Source organism: Vigna angularis, chromosome 10 (assembly GCF_016808095.1).
Source record: "Vigna angularis cultivar LongXiaoDou No.4 chromosome 10, ASM1680809v1, whole genome shotgun sequence".
Taxonomy (NCBI): Eukaryota; Viridiplantae; Streptophyta; class Magnoliopsida; order Fabales; family Fabaceae; genus Vigna; species Vigna angularis.
In genome coordinates, this window is record NC_068979.1 from 26,193,361 (window position 1) to 26,214,602 (window position 21,242).

Here is a 21,242-nt window from a genome sequence, read left to right on the forward strand (position 1 = left end):
CACACACACAGAAACAAAAACAAACACAAACACACACACATAAAAACACAAACACACATACATATAGGCAAACAAACACAAAGACACAGACACACAGAGATACAAACACATAGACACAGAGACACATAGACAAACACACAGACACATAGACACACACACACACAGACACATGGACAAACACACAGACACAAAGACAAACACACAAACACATAGGCACATAGGAACACAAGCACATAAACACATAGAAACACGGACACACATACATACAGACACACAAACACATAGACACACAGACAAACAAACGCACAAACACAAACACAAACACAAACAGACACAAACACAAACATAGATAGACACACATAGACAACAACATACACAGACAAACAAACACACACATACATAGACGACAAGCACACACACACGCACACACACACACGCACACATACACATACACAGACATACATACACACATACACAAACACACAAACACAGACACATATACAAACATATAGAGACATACAGACACACAAAAAAATAGAGTCACACAGACAAACACATAGACACATAGACGTACAAACACACAACAACTACATACATACACAAACACACTGACACACACATACATAGAGAGAAAGAAATACACATAGAGGCACTCACAAACGCAAAGACACAAACACATAGACACAGACACACATACACATATACATACACACACACAAACACAGACACACACACACACAAACACACACACACATACACACACAGATAGACGCACACACACATACACACCATACATACACACATATACATTGACACATACACACAAACACACATATAGATAGAGACACAAACACAAACACACACACACACACACACACACACACAAACAAAGATACAGACACAAACACACACAAACAAAGACACAGACACAGACACAACCACAGACACACACAAAGACAAAGACACACACAAAGATAAAGACACACAAACACACATAGACACACACATACACATACACAAAGACATACAAACACACATATACATACACACACAAACATATAGACACATAAACACACATAGACACACATAAACATACAAACACACACACACACACACACAAACACAGAGACACATACACACACATACAACACATACACACACAGAAACATACACACATACATAGACACATACATACAAACACAAACACACAATCACACAGACACCGACACACATACAAACTCACAAATACACAAACACACACAAATACAGACACATATACACACACATACAAACACATAGACACATAAACATCGACACATGCACGGACTCACAAACACATACACAAACACAGACACAGACACAAACACAAACACACACATACACAGCCACAGACACACACACACAATCCTCAATATGTCATATAAATCAACAAACACTAATATAAAATTTGGTTATCATTGCCACCAAAAGATATATTTATTTCAATTTATCTTATCACAACATTAATAAATTTTTCATTTGCTTATATACGTGACTAACTTTACAATTGGACTCTTGCTTCTATAAAATTTCACAATACGAATCATGATATGTGCTAGAAAGAAAACTATAATTTTTAGCTTTGAATTTTATATCACTAAGGAAGGAGAAATTACCGTTATATGCCTTAAATGGTTGAGATGTTTTTGACCATGCATATTGCTCCATGCTAGTGAAAAAAAAAATACTATTACGAAATAGTAGCTTCAATATAATAAAAAATAGGTTTAATCCTTTTGAACATCCCTATTTGTGTAAGATTGTCCCAAATAGGTTCTCGTATTTATTTTTATCTCAATTAGGTCCCTATTTTTGTAAAATTGAGTCAATTGGAACCTTGCCGTTAATTTCAATAGACGGCGTTAAATTTATTGAGTCGTGGCACGCTGACAAAGCAAATTTTAATGACGTGGCACGTGGTCCAGTCAAGCAATTTGGTGAGGAGGATGGATCCGCCCATGGAGGCGAGGACGAAGAAGGCGACTATTAACCCCAAAATGCAGCTAAATGAAAAAAATTAGAAACAACCAAAGCATAAGATTATGAAGGCTGAAATGAAAAAAAATTTAATCAATGACTACAGATTTAGGATAAATGAATGATTCAACTATGAGAGAAAAGGTTGAGAAAAGAGCATAAAAAATGGGAAAGTTGAAGTCAAGTGTCATTTCTTCAGATTTGGTTCACCGTGGTATTCTACTTTTCCTACTTCTTTTATCACTCTATTCCATTGAACCAGCATCTTGTGCCTCCAGAGTGAAGTTCCTTCCAGGATTCGAGGGACCCCTTCCTTTTCATCTTGAAACTGGGTAAGTTAAACTCTTACTACTAACTACTAATCCTATATATGGTTTAAGTTTTGGGTTATGAGATGGAAAGCATTTGGTTGAAACTGATGATACGAAAGGTATGTGGGAGTGGGAGAATCAGAAATTGAAGAGCAGAGAATGGAACAGAGCGCTGAGAGAAACCAAAAGCAAAAAAGTAAAAAAAAAAACCTAAAAAATCACGAGAATGGAACAGAGCGTTCTGGAATGTCTGGGCGCTGAAATCATCGGCGTGATGAGTCCGGTGTCGATCTGCATGTTCCTGGTGGTTCTTCTAGTCTACGCCCTCTCCTCGCCGTCATCCTCTGCCACCACCATCACAACCGCCGCCAACCTCGTCTACGCTGAGAATCCCGCCGATAGCTCAGCGGAGAAGTTCGAGGGCGCGCTCCTCAACGCCGTCGTCTTCGTCGGCCTCATCGCGCTCGTCACCTTCCTCCTCGTACTCCTTTACTACTACAACTGTACCGCCTTCCTACGCCACTACACGCGCTTCTCCGCCTTCTTCGTCCTCGCCTCCATGGGCGGATCCATCCTCCTCACTAAATTGCCTGACTGGACCACGTGTCACGTCATTAAAATTTGCTTCGCGTGTCACGACTTAATAAATTTAACGCCGTCTATTAAAATTAACGGCAAGGTTCCAATTGACTCAATTTTACAAAAATAGGGACCTAATTGAGATAAAAATAAATACGAGAACCTATTTGAGACAATCCTACACAAATAGGGATGTCCAAAAAGATTAAACCTAAAAAATATAATTAATGGTCAATTGTGTGGAGTGACTCGTCCCAACAAAATAAAAGGAGCATAATAAAAGAAAAGAAAATTAAATTACAAGTCCTGATATGTTGACACCAGAAAGTGCAGTATGTTCATTTGGAAGTTGTTAACGTGGCTGATAATAATATTTTAAAAATCAATGGACCCATACATATTTGAAGTTTTGTTGAAATTAAAATGGTAATTCTACTTTCTCTCTCATCCATTTCAGAATTTTCCTTTTCCCTCTTCGCTGTCATTTCTACTCTCTGATTTCTTCTTTGCTTGTGTTATTATTAATCGTCACAATGATGCGTTGATGGTGTTATGAGATGAGTGACAGTTTGCTGTGTCAATGTCATTTTATTATGAAGACGGCAGTGGTGTCAATTACATCAATACGTATCAATTTAAAAATTATATACATATATGATCGATAAGAGTAAAATACTCATTAAAAAAATAATTTTTTGTATTTGTAAGAGAAAATAACGAATAATGATATCAAGAGAATATAAAAAAGTTATATATATATATATATATATATATATATATATATATATATATATATATATATATAAAATCAACCATATTCAAGAAATTTAATCTTTAAAATAACCATATCCAAATTAGTTAAAAAGTTAATAATTAGATTTAATGTATCATTTTTTTTATCAGATTTTGAATTGAAAGAATCAACAAATCCACATGATTTACCTATAAGAGAGGACAAATAGTCCATTTGGAACCTCTTTCTTAATGTATCTCATTTAAGATGGAAAAATTTATAAGTATTTCAATTTCAATTTAAACATAGGTTGGTTTCATATTCCATGATGAAACATAAGAAAAAGAAAAGATGCTAATTAGTAATGAAAAATATTTTACCTATGGAAAATATATTTTCCTTTTTGATGTGCACTGACGTGATAAATTAGCCCTATTAACGCGCTTTTGCACTCAATTACAGCTTCTATATTGAGAATAAAACAACCTAACCTTCCCTTAAGATAAAAACATATTATGTTCCTCAAACGTAGCAAATCTCCTTCCTTTGTCTACGTTTCTTCCTTTAAATCATGTAACGTAAAATGGCTCACCAACCATTTGGTTCCATGTTGTACCTTCATTTAACTAAAATTAATATGTGAAAGTTCATTCGGAAAAAAAGGTGGTTTAGGTCGAATTTGAAAAGAAGAAAAGAACTTCAAAATCAAAACAATCATTTGGTTTGGTCTAAGTTTACTTTGTTCAAGGTTTTTGCCAAACCAAGAATACGTGTCATACAATGAACAAATAAAAGAAATTGGGTGCCACAAAACAAAACTTAATGTTCAAGTTTGCAACAAGTTAGAACGAGCTTGTTTGTTCATGTTTTGAAAGTTTTGATATTTTAAAATTTGATAGATGACGCAAAAATCATGTCAACGTAATGTTTTAAATATAATATAGTATTTGTACAGTATAACTTTTCAGTTAGTCACATATTAGCTATCAATAGACCTTTTGATCTAATGTAAAATAGTCCATGGATCAATTAGTTGAACCACACACAAGATTAGTACTAAGAATAATTATATTAATCCTAAATCATGTTATTATGTTAACTCTAAATCAAGTCATTACTTTTTGGATTGTAATTAGGTCAATATTAATCAGAAATTTATCCCAATTTTTGTAAATACAAGTTTGATATCTAGGTAATTAGTTACTTTATTACGCATTTATTACTACAAACATTTAGACAAACACTAATTTTGACATCAGAGTGCTTGATTGAATTACTTAAGGAGATGACTAAGAAATTTTTTTTACCTAAGCTTAAAATTTAAAGATAATTTTATAGAATAGTCTTAACCTTAACCCTATAAACCGAAACAATATTGTTAGAATTGTATATTGGATTATAAAACATAAAAGTGAGAATTAAAATGTACTTTAATTTGTATGTTATAAACATTAGAAAGTTAATTTTATTATAAATATAATACCTTATTACATAAATATAATATGTATTCATAAAAACTTGAGCAATTAATATGCAACTGTTAGAAACTTACATATGGTGCACTCATTTATTTTTTTAATTTTACAAAAAGAAATTGTTGTAGAAAAAAAGAAGTTTTTGTAAAGTAAAATCATGGACGGTAAAACCTCATAAACAAAAGCTTCTCCTCCCTTTCTCGCGTTTCCTCTCAACATCCACATTCATTTCCTTCTTCTAACCCTCAACTTTCTTTTCTCTTCTTCTTGATCAGGGACAACCTTCAGACTTAAAACAATTTTAGTTAGAATTTGTTTAGTTTTATTTAATAATATATTGTTGTATTAAATAGGATGATACAAATAAAACTAAACAAATTCGAAGTCAACAATATAAAAATACGAGTTTCTTAAAAATATCTTTACAAACAACTTGCTATTAAAGTAAAATTTAATATACATTTTTGAAAAATAATCTATTTAAGAAACTTAGTTTAGAATCTTGATTAAAATTGTAATAATATCATTTATAAAAAGTTTGGTACATGGGGTTGGCAGCCCTAAAGGTATACATACATAAGCATGCACAGTGGAAAAATAATAAGGTCAACGAGTTGGGTATAGTTTAATTACTTTAAATATAAACCTCAATATTTAAACCAAACTAATTGGTTTAAGTAAATTGTTTGAAAATAAAAACTTTCCCAAAGGGCAGAAGATGGTGACTTTGAGTAGAAAAAGCAAAAGGGTTGATTCAGAAAATGGTGATTACCATTATTAGGTCCATGAAAAGACCTATTTGTTTGCACTCGTCAAGTGATGCATCACCGACCTCACATCACTTCTTACCATTACGTTAATCTAGCCAACACTTTCGGAACTCAAACTCTCCAATTTCTCCTTTTTCACCCACAAATTCTACTTTTGTGTGCTTTATTAATTAAACTCATAAAGATTTATAAATTTATATATTATAAATTAATCATGTCTTTGGATATAAAATTTGTCACATACAAATTATAATTATTTAAACTAAATATGCTTTCTGTCTTAAATTATAATAAGCAGTGTGTTTAGTCTTCAAACTAAATTATAATTAAAGTATTTAGATTTCATAGGTTAAGAAGTAGACTTTAAACCTAATCAACTCTATAAAATTAGCTTATAAGATAAGATTTATATTTACTTATATATTATAAATTAATCTTATATTTTCGTTGAAGTGAGACTTTCAATACTATATTTTATAAAAATCAATATAAAATATTATTCTCATCATATAACATATTGTATGAAATTTTGATTGTTACATAAAAGACATTTTATATGTAAAAGTATTTTACATAAACTTTCGTAAAGTACAAAATTTAAATACTTTATCATTTAGTTCAAAAACGAAATACAATATTTTAACCCTAAATACTTGTACTGAAATCACCAATACGTTTGTTGCAACTTGACTTTTGGTTTAGTGGTGTCATCCCTACTCAGCCAACCATGCCAATGTTCAACACTTGTGCATGATATATAAACCAGTCATTAGGTAGTTCTGCAATATAACATTTAGGTGTTTTGACTATTCCAAAACCATGCTATTAAAAAACTATACAAAGTTGGGGGAAAAATACATTTGAAAATTCAATATAACATTTTGTTTATATTTTTTTCTTCTCAAGAATTAATTTAAATATTTTTATTTGCAATTTATGTTAAGTGGGATTATTTTCAATTTGTATAATTTTTTTTTCAACCAATATGAATTAAAATTATTTTTTGAATAATGTATGTGAAATTATTTATCGATTAATATTAGTTAACAAATATTTGTATATAAAAAGAAATAACAAATATTTATATATAAAAAGAAAAGAAAATTCCAGTGTAGAGATCATTGAGCTGTTTCAGTATCTAAAACTACAATTATTAAATTTTTACCTGTATCTAAAACTACAATTATTAAATTTTTATCTTAAGTAAAGAACACTTATAAATTAAATCCGATAACTCATTTAATACTATTTTACATCATATACTTATGAATACAACACCATATTTTATAGAAACTCATCTAAGCATACCTATAATTAATAATAACTAACAATATATATATATATATATATATATATATATATATATATATATATATATATATATATATATATTTTTTTTTTTATTGTTGACTCATGTCATATTCAATTTAACCTAATAACGGATTGCTTGTACATGATTTTGCATCTGCCATTTTTGTTGTGTTGAACTATCTTCCAAGGTACTCAATTTCCTTGTCCATGTGATATACTACTTTTCTGAAATTCAAAGCTTCCTAACAGATTCAGAAAAGGAAACAAATATAAAAAAAATGTGAAGTATTACGTTTTGAATACTAATTTTATATTGGTGAAAACATATACTAATTTTTATACAATACTTTTTTTTTCTTAGCTTTGAGAGCTAAGAAAATTTCTCTCTTGAAGGTTAAGAAAAGGGTTAGATAATTATAAATGTATAATATAAACCATAAAAAAATGCCATCAAACCTGTGATCTGAAATTAAGTAGGGTGGCAAATAAACATGAAGAATTTGATTGTATAACAAAGGGAATATGGTGCATGTGAGATGAGTAAAGTGTTCATGCATATAATATGCAACAATTTATGTTGCCACGACTTTAAAAAGGTATTCTTTACTTTTAATGTTATATTTCCTACGTTTTTAAATTCATAAAAGAATATGTGTTTTAAATACGTTTTTTTTAATTGTTCTTTTCATTCATTGTTTTTTATTAAAACATTTTTGATCATTTTAATTTATAAATAATATATATTAGAATGAATTTGCCTGTACATATTTTCTAAACAAATCTTTCTTAATAAAATACGTATGTTAATGTTTTTTACGTGTTTGTTTAATTTTTTCAATTTAAAAATAAATTTTTGTCTGCTTTTCTAAGAAGTGAATCTTATTTACTTAAATATTTTTTTTAATTATTTATTTTGAAAACACTTATTTTAAATTTAAACTTTTATTGAATATACGACTTTTAATGCTTATTTAAATTTATAACATTTTTTTATCTCGACACACTTATTGGGTAACTGATCATATATCGAAGATGGTGTGATAATTTCTTAAATAAATTTACGCTTTCATATTGGCAGTAAATCTATAAAAAAAAGTGTAAATTATAGATTGAAAATACTTTAAATTTAATAATTTAAAATTTATTATTATTTTTTAAACTAAGATAGTTATTAATATGTTTCTCCGGCATTAAGCTTTTACCAAGAATAAGACAATCTGATAAAAGTTGTGCTATTGTTTTGCTAATAAATTACAGTATACTTATCTAAGTGAAAAAATGGTTACTATGGGCTCTATGGAACTTTTGTTATATTGAAATTCAAGAGATAGGATTATTACTTTTTAATAAAAAATAAATAGGAAATAAGCTAACGATTTCAATCTATCCACATTATTACCTTGTAACTAATAAAAAATAGGTTTTAATAATTTGTTTAATTTAAATATATAATTTTAACTCTCAAAATGGGGTAAGATGTATCACTAAATTTAAATCCATATAGTTATTATTCGACAAATGTTGCTAATTAGAATTAAAACTCGTTATTCTTCGTTTATTACAAACTATAAGATATATCTTTTTTAAATACCATATATATTCCACAGCACATGCAAATAATGAATTAATAAAATTTATCAATAGTGTCAAAATCTAAGATCAATAAACAGACAATTGATTACATGAATTGCACGATTAATTTTAAATTCAAAAAACTATAAATAAAAGTAATTATTAAAGAGATTAATAGATATTTTGATTATTATCTATAAATAAATTTGTATAGAAAAGATAAAATTAAAGGTGGCAAAATAGGTCAATTCGGTTTATTTTAAATTTGTTGATTGAAATAAAATATTTGAAAATAATTTAATGTTTACACTAATAAAATCTGTTAAACAGAATTTATCAAAATGAATTTTATATTTGTAAAAAAAAAAAGGAGCATTTGTTTATAAGAAGGAAAGAGTTTGTTAGATGTCGTAGTAGCAGAGAATATCCTATTAACTAAAGTGAATTGGATATAAGTTAAAGAAGAATTTGCGGAGAAGAGAGTATTAATTAATAAAGAAAATAGAATAATTAGCGGGTAAGAAGAGAAGAGCCAGAAAAGGAGTGAAAAGCGAAAACGTGGGACAATGGGAGTGACGGTGGTAATGTAATGCTTTTGTCACGGAAAAACTATGGTCTACGGAACGGGACGGGGTTAGATCTTGAACTTTTACTGCCATTTTCTCTCTCTCTCTTCCTTTTCTCTATATAAATTCTCACACCTCTTCATTCCACTCATTCCCTCCTTCATCTCTTAATTCTTCTTTCTTTCTCTTTAGATCTCTCTTTCATTCTTCATTCAAGGTAATTTCCACCCATCTCTTCACAAGCACGCCTTTCCATTCTTCCATTGTTACTCCCTTTCGTTATTTTCCTTGTCTTGCCTGCAACTGACTTTTTTTTCCTCCTACCCAGTTTGTGTTTCCTTGCTGTCTTTCGATTTCGACTTCTGGGTGTTATTCTTTTGCTCTCAAATGCCACCTTTTTTATGCGGGGTTGTTTGTTTTTTAATCGTGGGTGGGTTGGATGATCATTGGATCTGTCGGTTTGGCTGGTTCCGTGTGAATTGTGTGGTTAGATCTGGTGGCTGAATTTTTATCATGTGGGGATTCGGATTATACATTTGTCTCTTGTTTAGTATATTTTTGTGATGATTTAGTGTGTGCATGTGTTTATCAGCTGAGCGGTTCGATTATTTGTGTTTAACAGTTTGCATTTTGTATCAAATGTTGTTTCTGCCTCTGGATCTGTTTGTCTTTCTGTGTTTGCTTTGCTTGGGAATTGTGGATCTTGTTCTTCCTGTGGTTATTTTCGTGACTGAGTAGCATTCTCTTGGAAATGATGTTATTGGGCGATTTTTGTCGTATGGTCTTTTCAATTATCCGCTGCTATGGGTTTTGATTTGTTTGATTTTATCTTGTTGAGTTGTGATGATGGAACATTTTGGGAGTGAGTTTGGAATTTGCATTGTTTGTGCGCTATTTTGAGTCTGGAGCATTGAGTGTTTTTGTTACGCAGGCTGCTAGATAAGAATAAGAAATGGTGAAAATTTGCTGCATCGGAGCTGGTTATGTTGGTGGGCCAACCATGGCTGTGATTGCCCTGAAGTGTCCTGAGATCGAGGTGGTGGTCGTGGATATCGCCGCTCCACGAATCAATGCGTGGAACAGCGATCACCTTCCCATATATGAGCCTGGGCTTGATGATGTGGTGAAGAAGTGCAGGGGGAAGAACCTCTTCTTCAGCACTGATGTGGAGAAGCATGTTGCTGAGGCTAACATTGTCTTTGTTTCGGTGAACACGCCGACGAAAACTCAGGGGCTTGGAGCTGGCAAGGCAGCTGATCTCACATATTGGGAGAGTGCTGCTAGGATGATTGCTGATGTTTCCAAAACAGACAAGATTGTGGTCGAAAAATCAACTGTGCCTGTGAAAACGGCTGAGGCAATTGAGAGGATACTGACTCACAACAGGAAAGGAATCAATTTCACAATTCTGTCAAACCCTGAGTTTCTTGCTGAGGGTACAGCGATAGCAGACTTGTTTAATCCAGATAGAGTCCTTATTGGAGGCAGGGAAACCCCAGAAGGTCAAAAGGCTATTCATGCTCTGAGAGATGTATATGCACATTGGGTTCCTGTGGATAAAATCCTTTGCACCAATTTGTGGTCCGCTGAACTGTCAAAGCTTGCAGCCAATGCTTTTCTGGCCCAGAGGATCTCCTCTGTGAATGCCATGTCTGCACTTTGTGAGGCAACTGGTGCTGATGTCTCACAGGTGTCTCACTCAATTGGCACAGACTCAAGAATTGGACCAAAGTTCCTGAATGCCAGTGTTGGTTTTGGTGGATCATGCTTTCAGAAGGACATATTGAACTTGGTGTATATCTGTGAGTGCAATGGCCTCCCTGAGGTGGCTAACTACTGGAAACAGGTCATTAAGGTGAATGACTACCAGAAAAACCGGTTTGTGAACCGTGTGGTTTCTTCTATGTTCAACACAGTTTCAGGGAAGAAAATTGCTGTTCTGGGTTTTGCTTTCAAGAAGGACACTGGTGACACTAGGGAGACCCCTGCCATTGATGTGTGCAAGGGCCTATTGGGAGACAAGGCCAAATTGAGCATATATGATCCTCAGGTTTCTGAGGATCAAATCACGAGGGATTTGGCCATGAAAAAGTTTGATTGGGATCACCCTGCTCATCTTCAACCACTTAGCCCCACTTCCAACAAGCAAGTATCTGTGGTTTGGGATGCCTATGAGGCAATCAAGGATGCACATGGTATCTGCATCTTGACCGAGTGGGATGAGTTCAAGAATCTCGATTACAAAAAGGTTTTTGACTGCATGCAGAAGCCTGCTTTCGTTTTTGATGGCCGAAATGTTGTGGATGTCAACAAGCTCAGGGAAATTGGTTTCATTGTTTACTCCATTGGCAAACCTCTAGATTCATGGCTCAAGGACATGCCTGCAGTGGCTTAATGGAAAAAGTACAGTTTGAAACTGCCTTTTTGGGATGAATGTGTTGGTCTTTCAGAGTGGTTGCCTCATCTTCCTGATATGCTGTCATCATGCAAATCATATAGTTTAGATTTCTGTTACCGTTTTTCTTTCATGTTACTTTTATTTGATCAGGTTTTACACCAAATTAGAGAGCTTAATCGCATAAGTATCATTGTCTTTAGCTCGCTAAAATTCCTTATTTGTTGACCTGGTTTATTGTAATAAACAAGTACTGAGGAATTTTTATACAACGGATATTATTGGTTTTCATCTGTGAGCTTTTACATTTCTCTGTCTCTTTACTGAATTCTCCTCTTTATTTAACGAGGTATCAGCTTCTTACTCTGCTAACATTACAGGGCTTGATTGAGTATGCTAATAAAAGGCCTCTTTGGAATGAAAAATTACTCAGCAAACATTTAAGAAATGAGAAACGTTGTCTAGTTCTGGCTTTTGTTGTTGGCAGCAACAGACAGGGGAATCTGTATAAAGTACTATGAAAAGCTAAATTATTTATTAATTATTAATAGACCACGTGTTGCATGAGGGCTTCATAAATTTTTCTCGTGATGATTGAGGAATGTTGTCACTTTTAATATCCTGTACCCTCTTTTTTCACATCCATCAACTTCCATAGAAAATCTTCTGATACTATTAATTTTTTATTACACCCCAACAATAATTTATTTTGTCGTTTTCTTTGTTCTTGACTATGTTTCGTTATTTGCACAGTCCTCGTGGCTCTTAAAATATATGGCATTCTTTTTGTTTTGGTCGAAATGCAAATACACAGGAAAATGATTTTTTGATTTGATTGTGAGAGAAAGTTTGATTTTTATATATACAAAATTAAATGTTTCCTTTTATTTTTCTTTAATTTAAAATTTTCCTTTCACTTAGGCCTATTTGTCTTAAGCCTTTATTGCATTAACTACCCTTTTGGAAAGTATGTGTTACATGCGTATTTAGATAAATTGATTTAGAAAGAGGTGAAGAGAAAAATATGATTGAGAGAATATTTAGTGGAATTTTAAACAATGAAAAATATAGCTTTAGCATATTGTATATTTTTGTGGTTTTCTATAAGGAGGAATTATACAAATAATTAATTGTGTATATAAGCTTCTATTGTGATGTTAAGATTTCAAAGCGTTTTAATTGTCTTACTAAACTTTTATTACTTATAAAGATGTTGTATTTAGTTTCATAATTTATGTTATATCACGTTTTTATCTTTACATCACTTTTTGTTGGAATAGGTTGAAAAGAAACGAGAAAAAGAGTATGTACCATGTTTTAGTGAGGGCACCCATTAGTTCATTAAATAGACAAATGATAAGAATTTACACTTATTAGCTACTATGGTTTAGGAGTATGGATTTACATCAACATAACACTATATTCTTATAGGGGTAACAGTAAGAATCATTTCAATTGATAAATTTAGTGGCATCATGTATGAATTAAAGTATGGATAATGGTATTTTGACTTTCAATTTTTTTTACATCTAATTAACACTACTTTTTATTCTTTTTTCACTTTTTTTTTACAAACAAAAATTTACTCTTTTTTTATGATTATTTTATACTTGCATGAGTTGTTAAATGGTGTCAAACAACTTTTATTTTCCTTAAAGCATCATGAAATTGAATCAATTGTTCAATTTAAAAAAAAAAAGAAATTTTTATTTACATTTAAAAACTCAACATAAATTAGGAATAATAAATATAGAAAAATATAATGCATTAGGTAATTTGGTTTGAGTAAGTTTTTGACTTCAAATCATCGACCAAACTAAATCACACGACTTGAAAAAAAAAAGCAGCTAATCACATACTAAAAAAGGTCATTTTTCCATTATTTGCATTTCTTATTTTTTAAAATTGATTTTGTTCAGTTTTAAACACCTATCCATAATACAATAACATAAAAAAAAGCACCCAAAACGATGATATAGTATTTTCATAGTCCAATAACCCATAATCAAATTTATTAATAATACAAATCAATCTACATCAACCACATAAGATCATGCTAGACATCACTACTATAACATAAAGATCTTATTAAAAAATAACAAGTAAAAGAAAAAAAAAACAAAAACATGGGATACTACATTAAACCCATGATAAAAATACATCAAGGCAAAACATGTCTATTATGAAAAAGCTACATAGATGAAAAAGGTAAGCCAGTGCAACATTATAAGAAATTGGAGCTTAGTAATAAAATTCCTTAGCAGATATTTATCATAAAATAACACATTCACATTTCAAAAAAGGCATTTAAAACAAATTAGTGCTTTTCAGAAATCACTATTTTAAAAGAGTAAGTATTCACTTTTTTTTGGCCAACCTCAACTAAGTTTTCTTGTAGTTTAAATTAACGCATCCTCTTCCTTAGAATTAAAATCTTTCCCCTCATCAAGCATATTAGCTTATTTAGAGGCTATTTTAAGTTCCTTTGCAAAATGAGCTTCCTTGAATGTGAACAAAAAAGAGGAATTACCTCAAAACTTTAATGAGGTGAATCTAATTGTTGCAAATCCTGCAAACTGTAGACAATAGAAATAACATCCTCCAAATAAATAATATCAGTCAAGGAACAAAATCTAGTGCCACACCACCATCAGTGGAAACATCTAGATTCTTAATAATAAAAGATCCATGCACAACACAAACATTATCATAATTTGACTCAGGCTGTGACTAAGCATTAGATGGTACCATAAAAAATTGCACCATAATAGGTTGAACCATAGGCTCCACAACAAGATCCAGAATAGGCTCCACAACATGATCCACAACATGCTCCACAATAGGCTCCACAACATGCTTCATAACAAGTTGTATAACATGTTGCACAATAGCCTCCACATGCTTTAAAATCGAACCTAGGGAGCCATTATTCTCATCCTGAGCACTGAGCACTGACCACCTTAGGAAGATAATGTTGTACTTTTGCACCAATTATTTTCTCTCCACCAAATTACATTGGCAACTTGTTGTAATAATCTACATTAGATAGATCATGACCAAATATTTTACAATTTGAACAAAAAAAAGGTAATTTCTCATACCCCACCTCAACAATAAATGCCAATCATGACCTTTTCACCAAAAATTGATTAGCCAAATCAGATAACAAATTAATATCAACTAAGACACGTGTAAAGAAACCTCAATACTTATTTTTAATGTAATTATCTAAAGATAAGGGCGTGCCAATGTCACGAGCAATTGAGAAAATACCCTTTGATTTCCAATATTCCAAAGGAAGGCAATGTATGTGCACCAAACATTGGGTTTTCGTAAGCTTCATAGAAGTCAATATAAAACATTTTATCCAAGCAAAGACATAAAGGGTTCCAGGAGACAAATTCCAAACTCTAACCGCCAAAATCCTTCTCATATCCTCAAATGAAGAGACTTGAACTACATTGGTTCTGATTCAATCTGCATTTGAAGAGTGGTTCATCAACAATCTGTGCATTGTGTACCTGTACGGGGATAGCCAGGTTTGAAGAGCTGAGATTGCTCTTGTGTTTGTAAGAGATTGAGGGTGTTCATAAGTTGTTTTACTATTTTTATTTTGAGTGATGAGATGAGCGCAATTGAGGGATTGTCATTGTATTCTTGTATACTCAATCACTAAAGTGGATTCCCTTCAACTAAGGTTGTTGAAGGAGGACTGGATGTAGGCTTGTGATAGCCGAACCAGTATAGATTGTTGTGTCTTGATCTTTCTCTCTGTTGATTCATGTGTCTTCGATTATTGATTTCAAGTTTCAAGAATTCATAAAGATTTCAAAAAGGGTTAAAACCAATTCACTCCCCTCTCTCGGTTTGAGATATAATGCTTATCTTTTCTAACATATATCTTTGGGTGTGTTGGCCAAAACACATGTCTCTATTATCATTTCATCTTGGGATGATGTCCTAGAGATGAAGAATAACCTTTTATGGCAAAATATTCTAGTATGTTTACTTAAAATAGAGCTAGTGTTTAATATGTCACTAGTACAGAAACAACCTACAACGTCGAATATTTTTGGCCTTTCACGTCGAATTCGAGATCGACGTCATATTGGGAGACGTTAAATTGACGTCGAATTTAAAAAATTCGACGTTAATTTAACGTCGAATGTTGTTAATATACGACATTAATTTAACGTCGGATTTTGTCAATATACGACATTAATCAATTTTTTTTTTATATTTTTTTAAATTAATTGTAATATTTTTCTACAACTCTACGAGATCTGAAAAGCAGAACTATGAACGGTAATATAGAATCAACAACAAATAACAATAACAAACAACAAACAAGTTCAATCAAACAACAACAACAAACAAGTTCAACCAAACAACAATAACAAACAATTTCAACAAAAAAAAAACAACAAACAAGTTCAACAAATCAGTTCTTCAAAACGAAAACGAAAACTTACCTTCAAAAGGTGGGTTTATCGGAATAAAGTGTTGCCACCAGTGAGAGAGAAAACAGAATGCGCCTATGAAGGACAAGAACATGAAAATAATCAGTGAAAACAAAACAAAAATCGTACCTAAAGTAGTTAATTAACATACATTTGTATCAAATGAAAGAAAGATTACATGTGATGGTCGTCAAACTTTGTTCGAGAAAAGTTTGAGCAGAGAAGAGGGTCTCGCGCTAAGATAAAGTGAATGAATTTTCAATCTCCCGCTCAAATTTTTATTGAATTCACTAACCTTTTGACGTCTAACGCTGAGACATTCGACGTTTTATATTCTTTTACGTCGAATTATAATTCTAAACGACGTTTAATAATTGCATTTATTTACAAAATTGCCACCGGTCATTTTTAACGTTGGCTATTGAGTGGTTAGACGTTGAACGCATGAAGTTATATGCTATTTTTGCACTAGTGTGTTTTACATAATTCATTAACATATTTTTTTTCAACAACAAAATTTTGACATTACAAACATTGAGTAAATTAAGAAGACAATCTTATTCCACATAGCTATCTGATGGAGGGACTTCAAGACAAGGTTGACATGTCTTTATGTGTTTGGAGACAGGAAACATGACACTCATTGTGAAAAATACAAAATAACTTAGGAGAAGTGAATGTCGTTTTGTGCATTTAGAAATTTACGAACTAACATGTTTGTTTCTTAAATTTTTGTTATAGTCACACAAGACATCCATTTCTGATTTACACTTATAAATTCATATGGTTTGACCGAAGAAAAGGATACTAGCTCAACAAAGACAAATGCTTACTGATGCACCTCATGTTCTCTCGCGAGGTGGTTATACACTATTGGAGAGACAGATGATAAAGTATCGTGCAAAGGCTTTATGACTTGAGTCCCTTGACCTAGTACCTACACCTGCTAGGTATGAGATGTGGAAGATTGCTTAGACTAAGTGTAAGGAGCACATGACATCACAATCAACTCAATTGATATTAGAAAAAAAATTGTAAGTACAAACTCCAAACCCAAAATCGTAGTTCATATGAATTGTTTTATGCAATAAACTTGATTGTGTGGTGTAGAAATAGTTAGTTGAGCAACAAACTCAAGGTTCCTTTGTTGGTCAAGGTAGGGATGATATTCTCACAACGACCATTGGAAAGCCAGAATACCCAGATAGTGTGCGTGGCATTGGTACAATTGGTCTTAGAGACTATTTTATCCCTCCACAAAGAATTAGTGAATCCTTGAGTTAAGAGGAGTTGAGGAAGATGAAGCTCTAAATGGAGGAAAGTCACACAATGTGTCCCTCGAGATCCCCACGCTCAAGTACATTTGCCAACTTCAAAAATCCAATTCGTGTGGGAGGCTTTAGGCACATTGATAACTTGCCCTAAAGCATTGGTCATGCCATATTTTGGCCAAGCACGAAAATTATATTGTTATTATTAGTATTTTTTATATAAAATTTATAAATAAATTATTCATAACTTTGAAAATCATTATTTAAATTCTCTTATCCTAAGAAAGAGTTGAATAGAGGACTGATAAAGCTAGAGTGAGAGTTAAGAGTATTTGGTCTCCAATGTCATGTGCGAGTGTGATGACATACCTGCAAGCCATGGCCAAGTACATTAAAAAAGAGTTGGAGTCATCTGTGGAAGATAAGCCTAAACTCTCTCTCTTGGGCCATCTTGGGCCATCATGAAACTTCTAGTAGAGTAAGAATAATTTTGGGCCTTGTATTGTGAGATTTATTTTGGGCCAAGTAGAATAGGCTTTTGACCACTCAAGTCAACAAAGGGCCAAGTGTAACACCCCAAAATTTTGAGTGTCACAAGTTCTCACAAAAATCGATAATTTTAAAACTTTCTAATAGCGCGAAAACATATTTTTCAAAAATCTCAATAATTAAACACGCGTAACTAAATCAAATTGTATTAGTTCCAAAAACAATGTCCAATTGTATCAAAAGTCCAATTAAAAGAACTATAAAGAAAACCCAAATATTTTCCCCGTCATCTCATGAATCTATCATGCCTCTAAAACATCTGTAATATCATTTGCTCACGTATAATGCATTATACGATCATCCTTGGTAATTTCATCCACAAACACAGAACATAAACACATATGGGGTAAGCTACCGATAAAATAATCATAAAACAAGATACATACATACTGACTATATGAACAATAATCAAACACCTCAAACATAGAAGTAATAACGATAGAAATTCTAATCTTCTAACATAAACAATTAAATCATCTTAAATTACTCGATCCTCGATGTTATCACAAATATCATAAACATAGACTAACCGTCTATCATCTCAACAACACCTATGCTAATTGATACCATTACTATCAACATAGCATACTCTGGAGCATTATCGTCATTACGATCATCAACATGTATTAACCCCATCATGAACACCACTGTGAGCCTCCACAAAACCATAAACATCATAGTGGAAAAAATGAGTCCCACTCATATACCATACCTCATCCACTTGTAGCCTACTCTACAGGTCACTTGTAGCCTCACCTACAGGTCATTTATAACCTCTCCTACATATCATCTATAACCTCTCCTACAGATCTGTTCGAGTATTCCTACAATCCAACTAAGGAACATGTATTTCTGTCCCACAAGGACAAGGAAAACACCATCACATACATACAAGGAAGATTAAATACTCAAACACCACTCTTTTTTCCACAACTATTTGCCCAAGAGAATATCCCTTTCTTTTCAAAACCCACCTATTCGGAGATAATATCAAGATTGACTAGGTACAACAAGTAGACTTATCCCTCACTTTTATGCTCATCAACCACACACTCAGGTACATCTTAACACTCATTCATGCTCCACTCTCAAACACAAGTCAAGACTGACCTTGAACATAACCATAATTCTCATTCTCTAATTATCACCATGTTCTATAGCCCCTCAAGCTTGGTGCACCTCCATTCTTTATCAAATTCATCAATTTTAACAAAAATGCAATGGAATAAAAGATTATATCATGAGTGATAATTGATTATTCTCGAGAGGTTCACATTTACACAAAATACACTATGATAATCGATTATCACTTAAGATAATCGATTATTTTAGTGGACCTAACACATCAAATTCCCATATTCGTCACACATTCAGGGATACACATACACAACATCTTATTAGATATATCAACTCTTAAAAGAAAACATACTCAACTCTTAACAAAACTTTATTTCTCACCAAGGCCCAATATTGACCAAAGTGAGGCACAAATTTGGCTTAGTTGACCCAAGGATCAAAGTTTTCATCTAACTTGGTGGACAAGGAGGAGTGGGTCGTCCATGCCATGTGTCCTCCTCTCTTTGGAGAGTTTTTTCTCATAGTTAGTGGTCACATGTCACTCTAAGAATAAATAAAATTCCTCATAGGTAATGACCACATGTGCCCTTCTCTGATTGGAGAGGATTTATGGCACTTGTCCTTCTCCTAATGAAGAGGATGTTCTCCTTGCTCTCTAAGTTTGTCAAGGTGGGTCTTTTAGGTTTAACTTCTACAAATTTAAATACACCTTTAACATATAAATAGAGGTGTCTCCCCACCTTGTATTCACGTTTGATTTATAGTATTATATATATATATATATAATAATAATAATAATAATAATAATAAAAATATAAATATGAGTTGAAAGTGTTACGTGAAGTATCATATAAAAAAACGTACATAAAAATTTGTGTTGAAAATGATATTTGATATAAAATTTATACATTATAAATGATAAATTTCTTCAATGTTTTCCCTTTTGAAAATTCCAACATATCCACTTTATTTTTTATTATGTTTCTGAAAACATGTAGAATGAGTTTAGTCAAGTAAATATTTTTTAGTCCCTCGTTCAAATATAGATTGTCTGATATAAATATATTTTATACTTATTTAAATATGGATTGACATGTAGAAAAAAATTATTAATTCTTTAATAACTATTTTAGAATTAAATATAAGATAAATTTTAATCAATTTGTCATCATAAGAAAAATTATGAATAGTACATAAGAATTAAAGTGTTTTCTGTTCTACAATTTTACAATATTAGAACGAAAAGAAAAATTATGAAAGGTGAAGAAGAGAAAAGAAACTAAAAGAGATTCATGATAAGAAGAAGATAAATCTCAGAAAGTATAGATTTTTATTTTAGTTATAGAAGTTATTTTTGTTTCTTCAGTAAAAGTTTTTAGTTCTTAAAACTTGTATTTAAACTTATTTACTCTATTTTTTTAACTTTTAAGGAAAAGAAAATTGAGTGAAACAATGCGAGAATGTTGCTAAACTCTAATATATTAATTACATTGACTAACCAAATCAACCTTTTAGAGGATGTAAGTGTAGAAAATGAAGCACCATTAGTGATGCTTTGCACCAAAAATAGGTAGAAGAATAAAAGTAGCCTCTTGTAACAAGCAAATTACATCTCTGCAACAGTGTTTGACTTAATCTAAGAGAAGTTATAGAAATTTGTGGTGCCAAGTGCAGTAAAAAATTTAGCATATTCTAATTCAACATTGTTAAGAGTGTTAGGATTTTTCTAGTTTAACACTATTATTGTTTTTTTTACTTCATATATTAGAATATATAATATTGAGGGTTTTTCTTATATGTTTTTAACCACACATAATTTATACCAATATAATAATTAAAAAAAATAAGTAACTCAATTTTTTTTTTGTTATCTTATAATACACATGCAAACATGAAAAATGCAAGTGATGTGTATCTATATATAATTTTTTTCTTTCTAAGAACTATGTCTTGTACTCATAGTCACAATGCACATATGAATTGAAACTGTGGGCAAAAACAGGGGAAAAGATTCCAATCCCATGAATTCTAGTATTATTTTGTACCCCTTAATTACCATTTAGCATTTATATAAAGATCAGCATATATTTACAAATTAAGATTTTTTAAAGTTTTATCACTATTACATACATATAAATATTGGATAATATTGGTAGC

General features: G+C 31.7%; 1 protein-coding gene across 1 annotated transcript; it reads left to right on the forward strand.

Annotated features, from left to right (window-relative positions):
• The first annotated feature begins 9,382 nt into the window (after positions 1-9,382).
• On the forward strand, positions 9,383-12,019 carry LOC108343265 (UDP-glucose 6-dehydrogenase 4). Its single transcript, XM_017581437.2, has 2 exons — positions 9,383-9,550; positions 10,265-12,019. Exon 2 carries the CDS (start codon positions 10,286-10,288, stop codon positions 11,726-11,728), a length of 1,443 nt encoding a protein of 480 aa, XP_017436926.1. The 5' UTR covers positions 9,383-9,550; positions 10,265-10,285; the 3' UTR covers positions 11,729-12,019.
• The last annotated feature ends 9,223 nt before the right edge of the window (positions 12,020-21,242 follow it).

Excerpts from the sequence above, each read along its gene's own strand:
- LOC108343265 (XM_017581437.2), top strand. The coding sequence starts at position 10,286 with ATGGTGAAAATTTGCTGCATCGGAGCTGGTTATGTTGGTGGGCCAACC.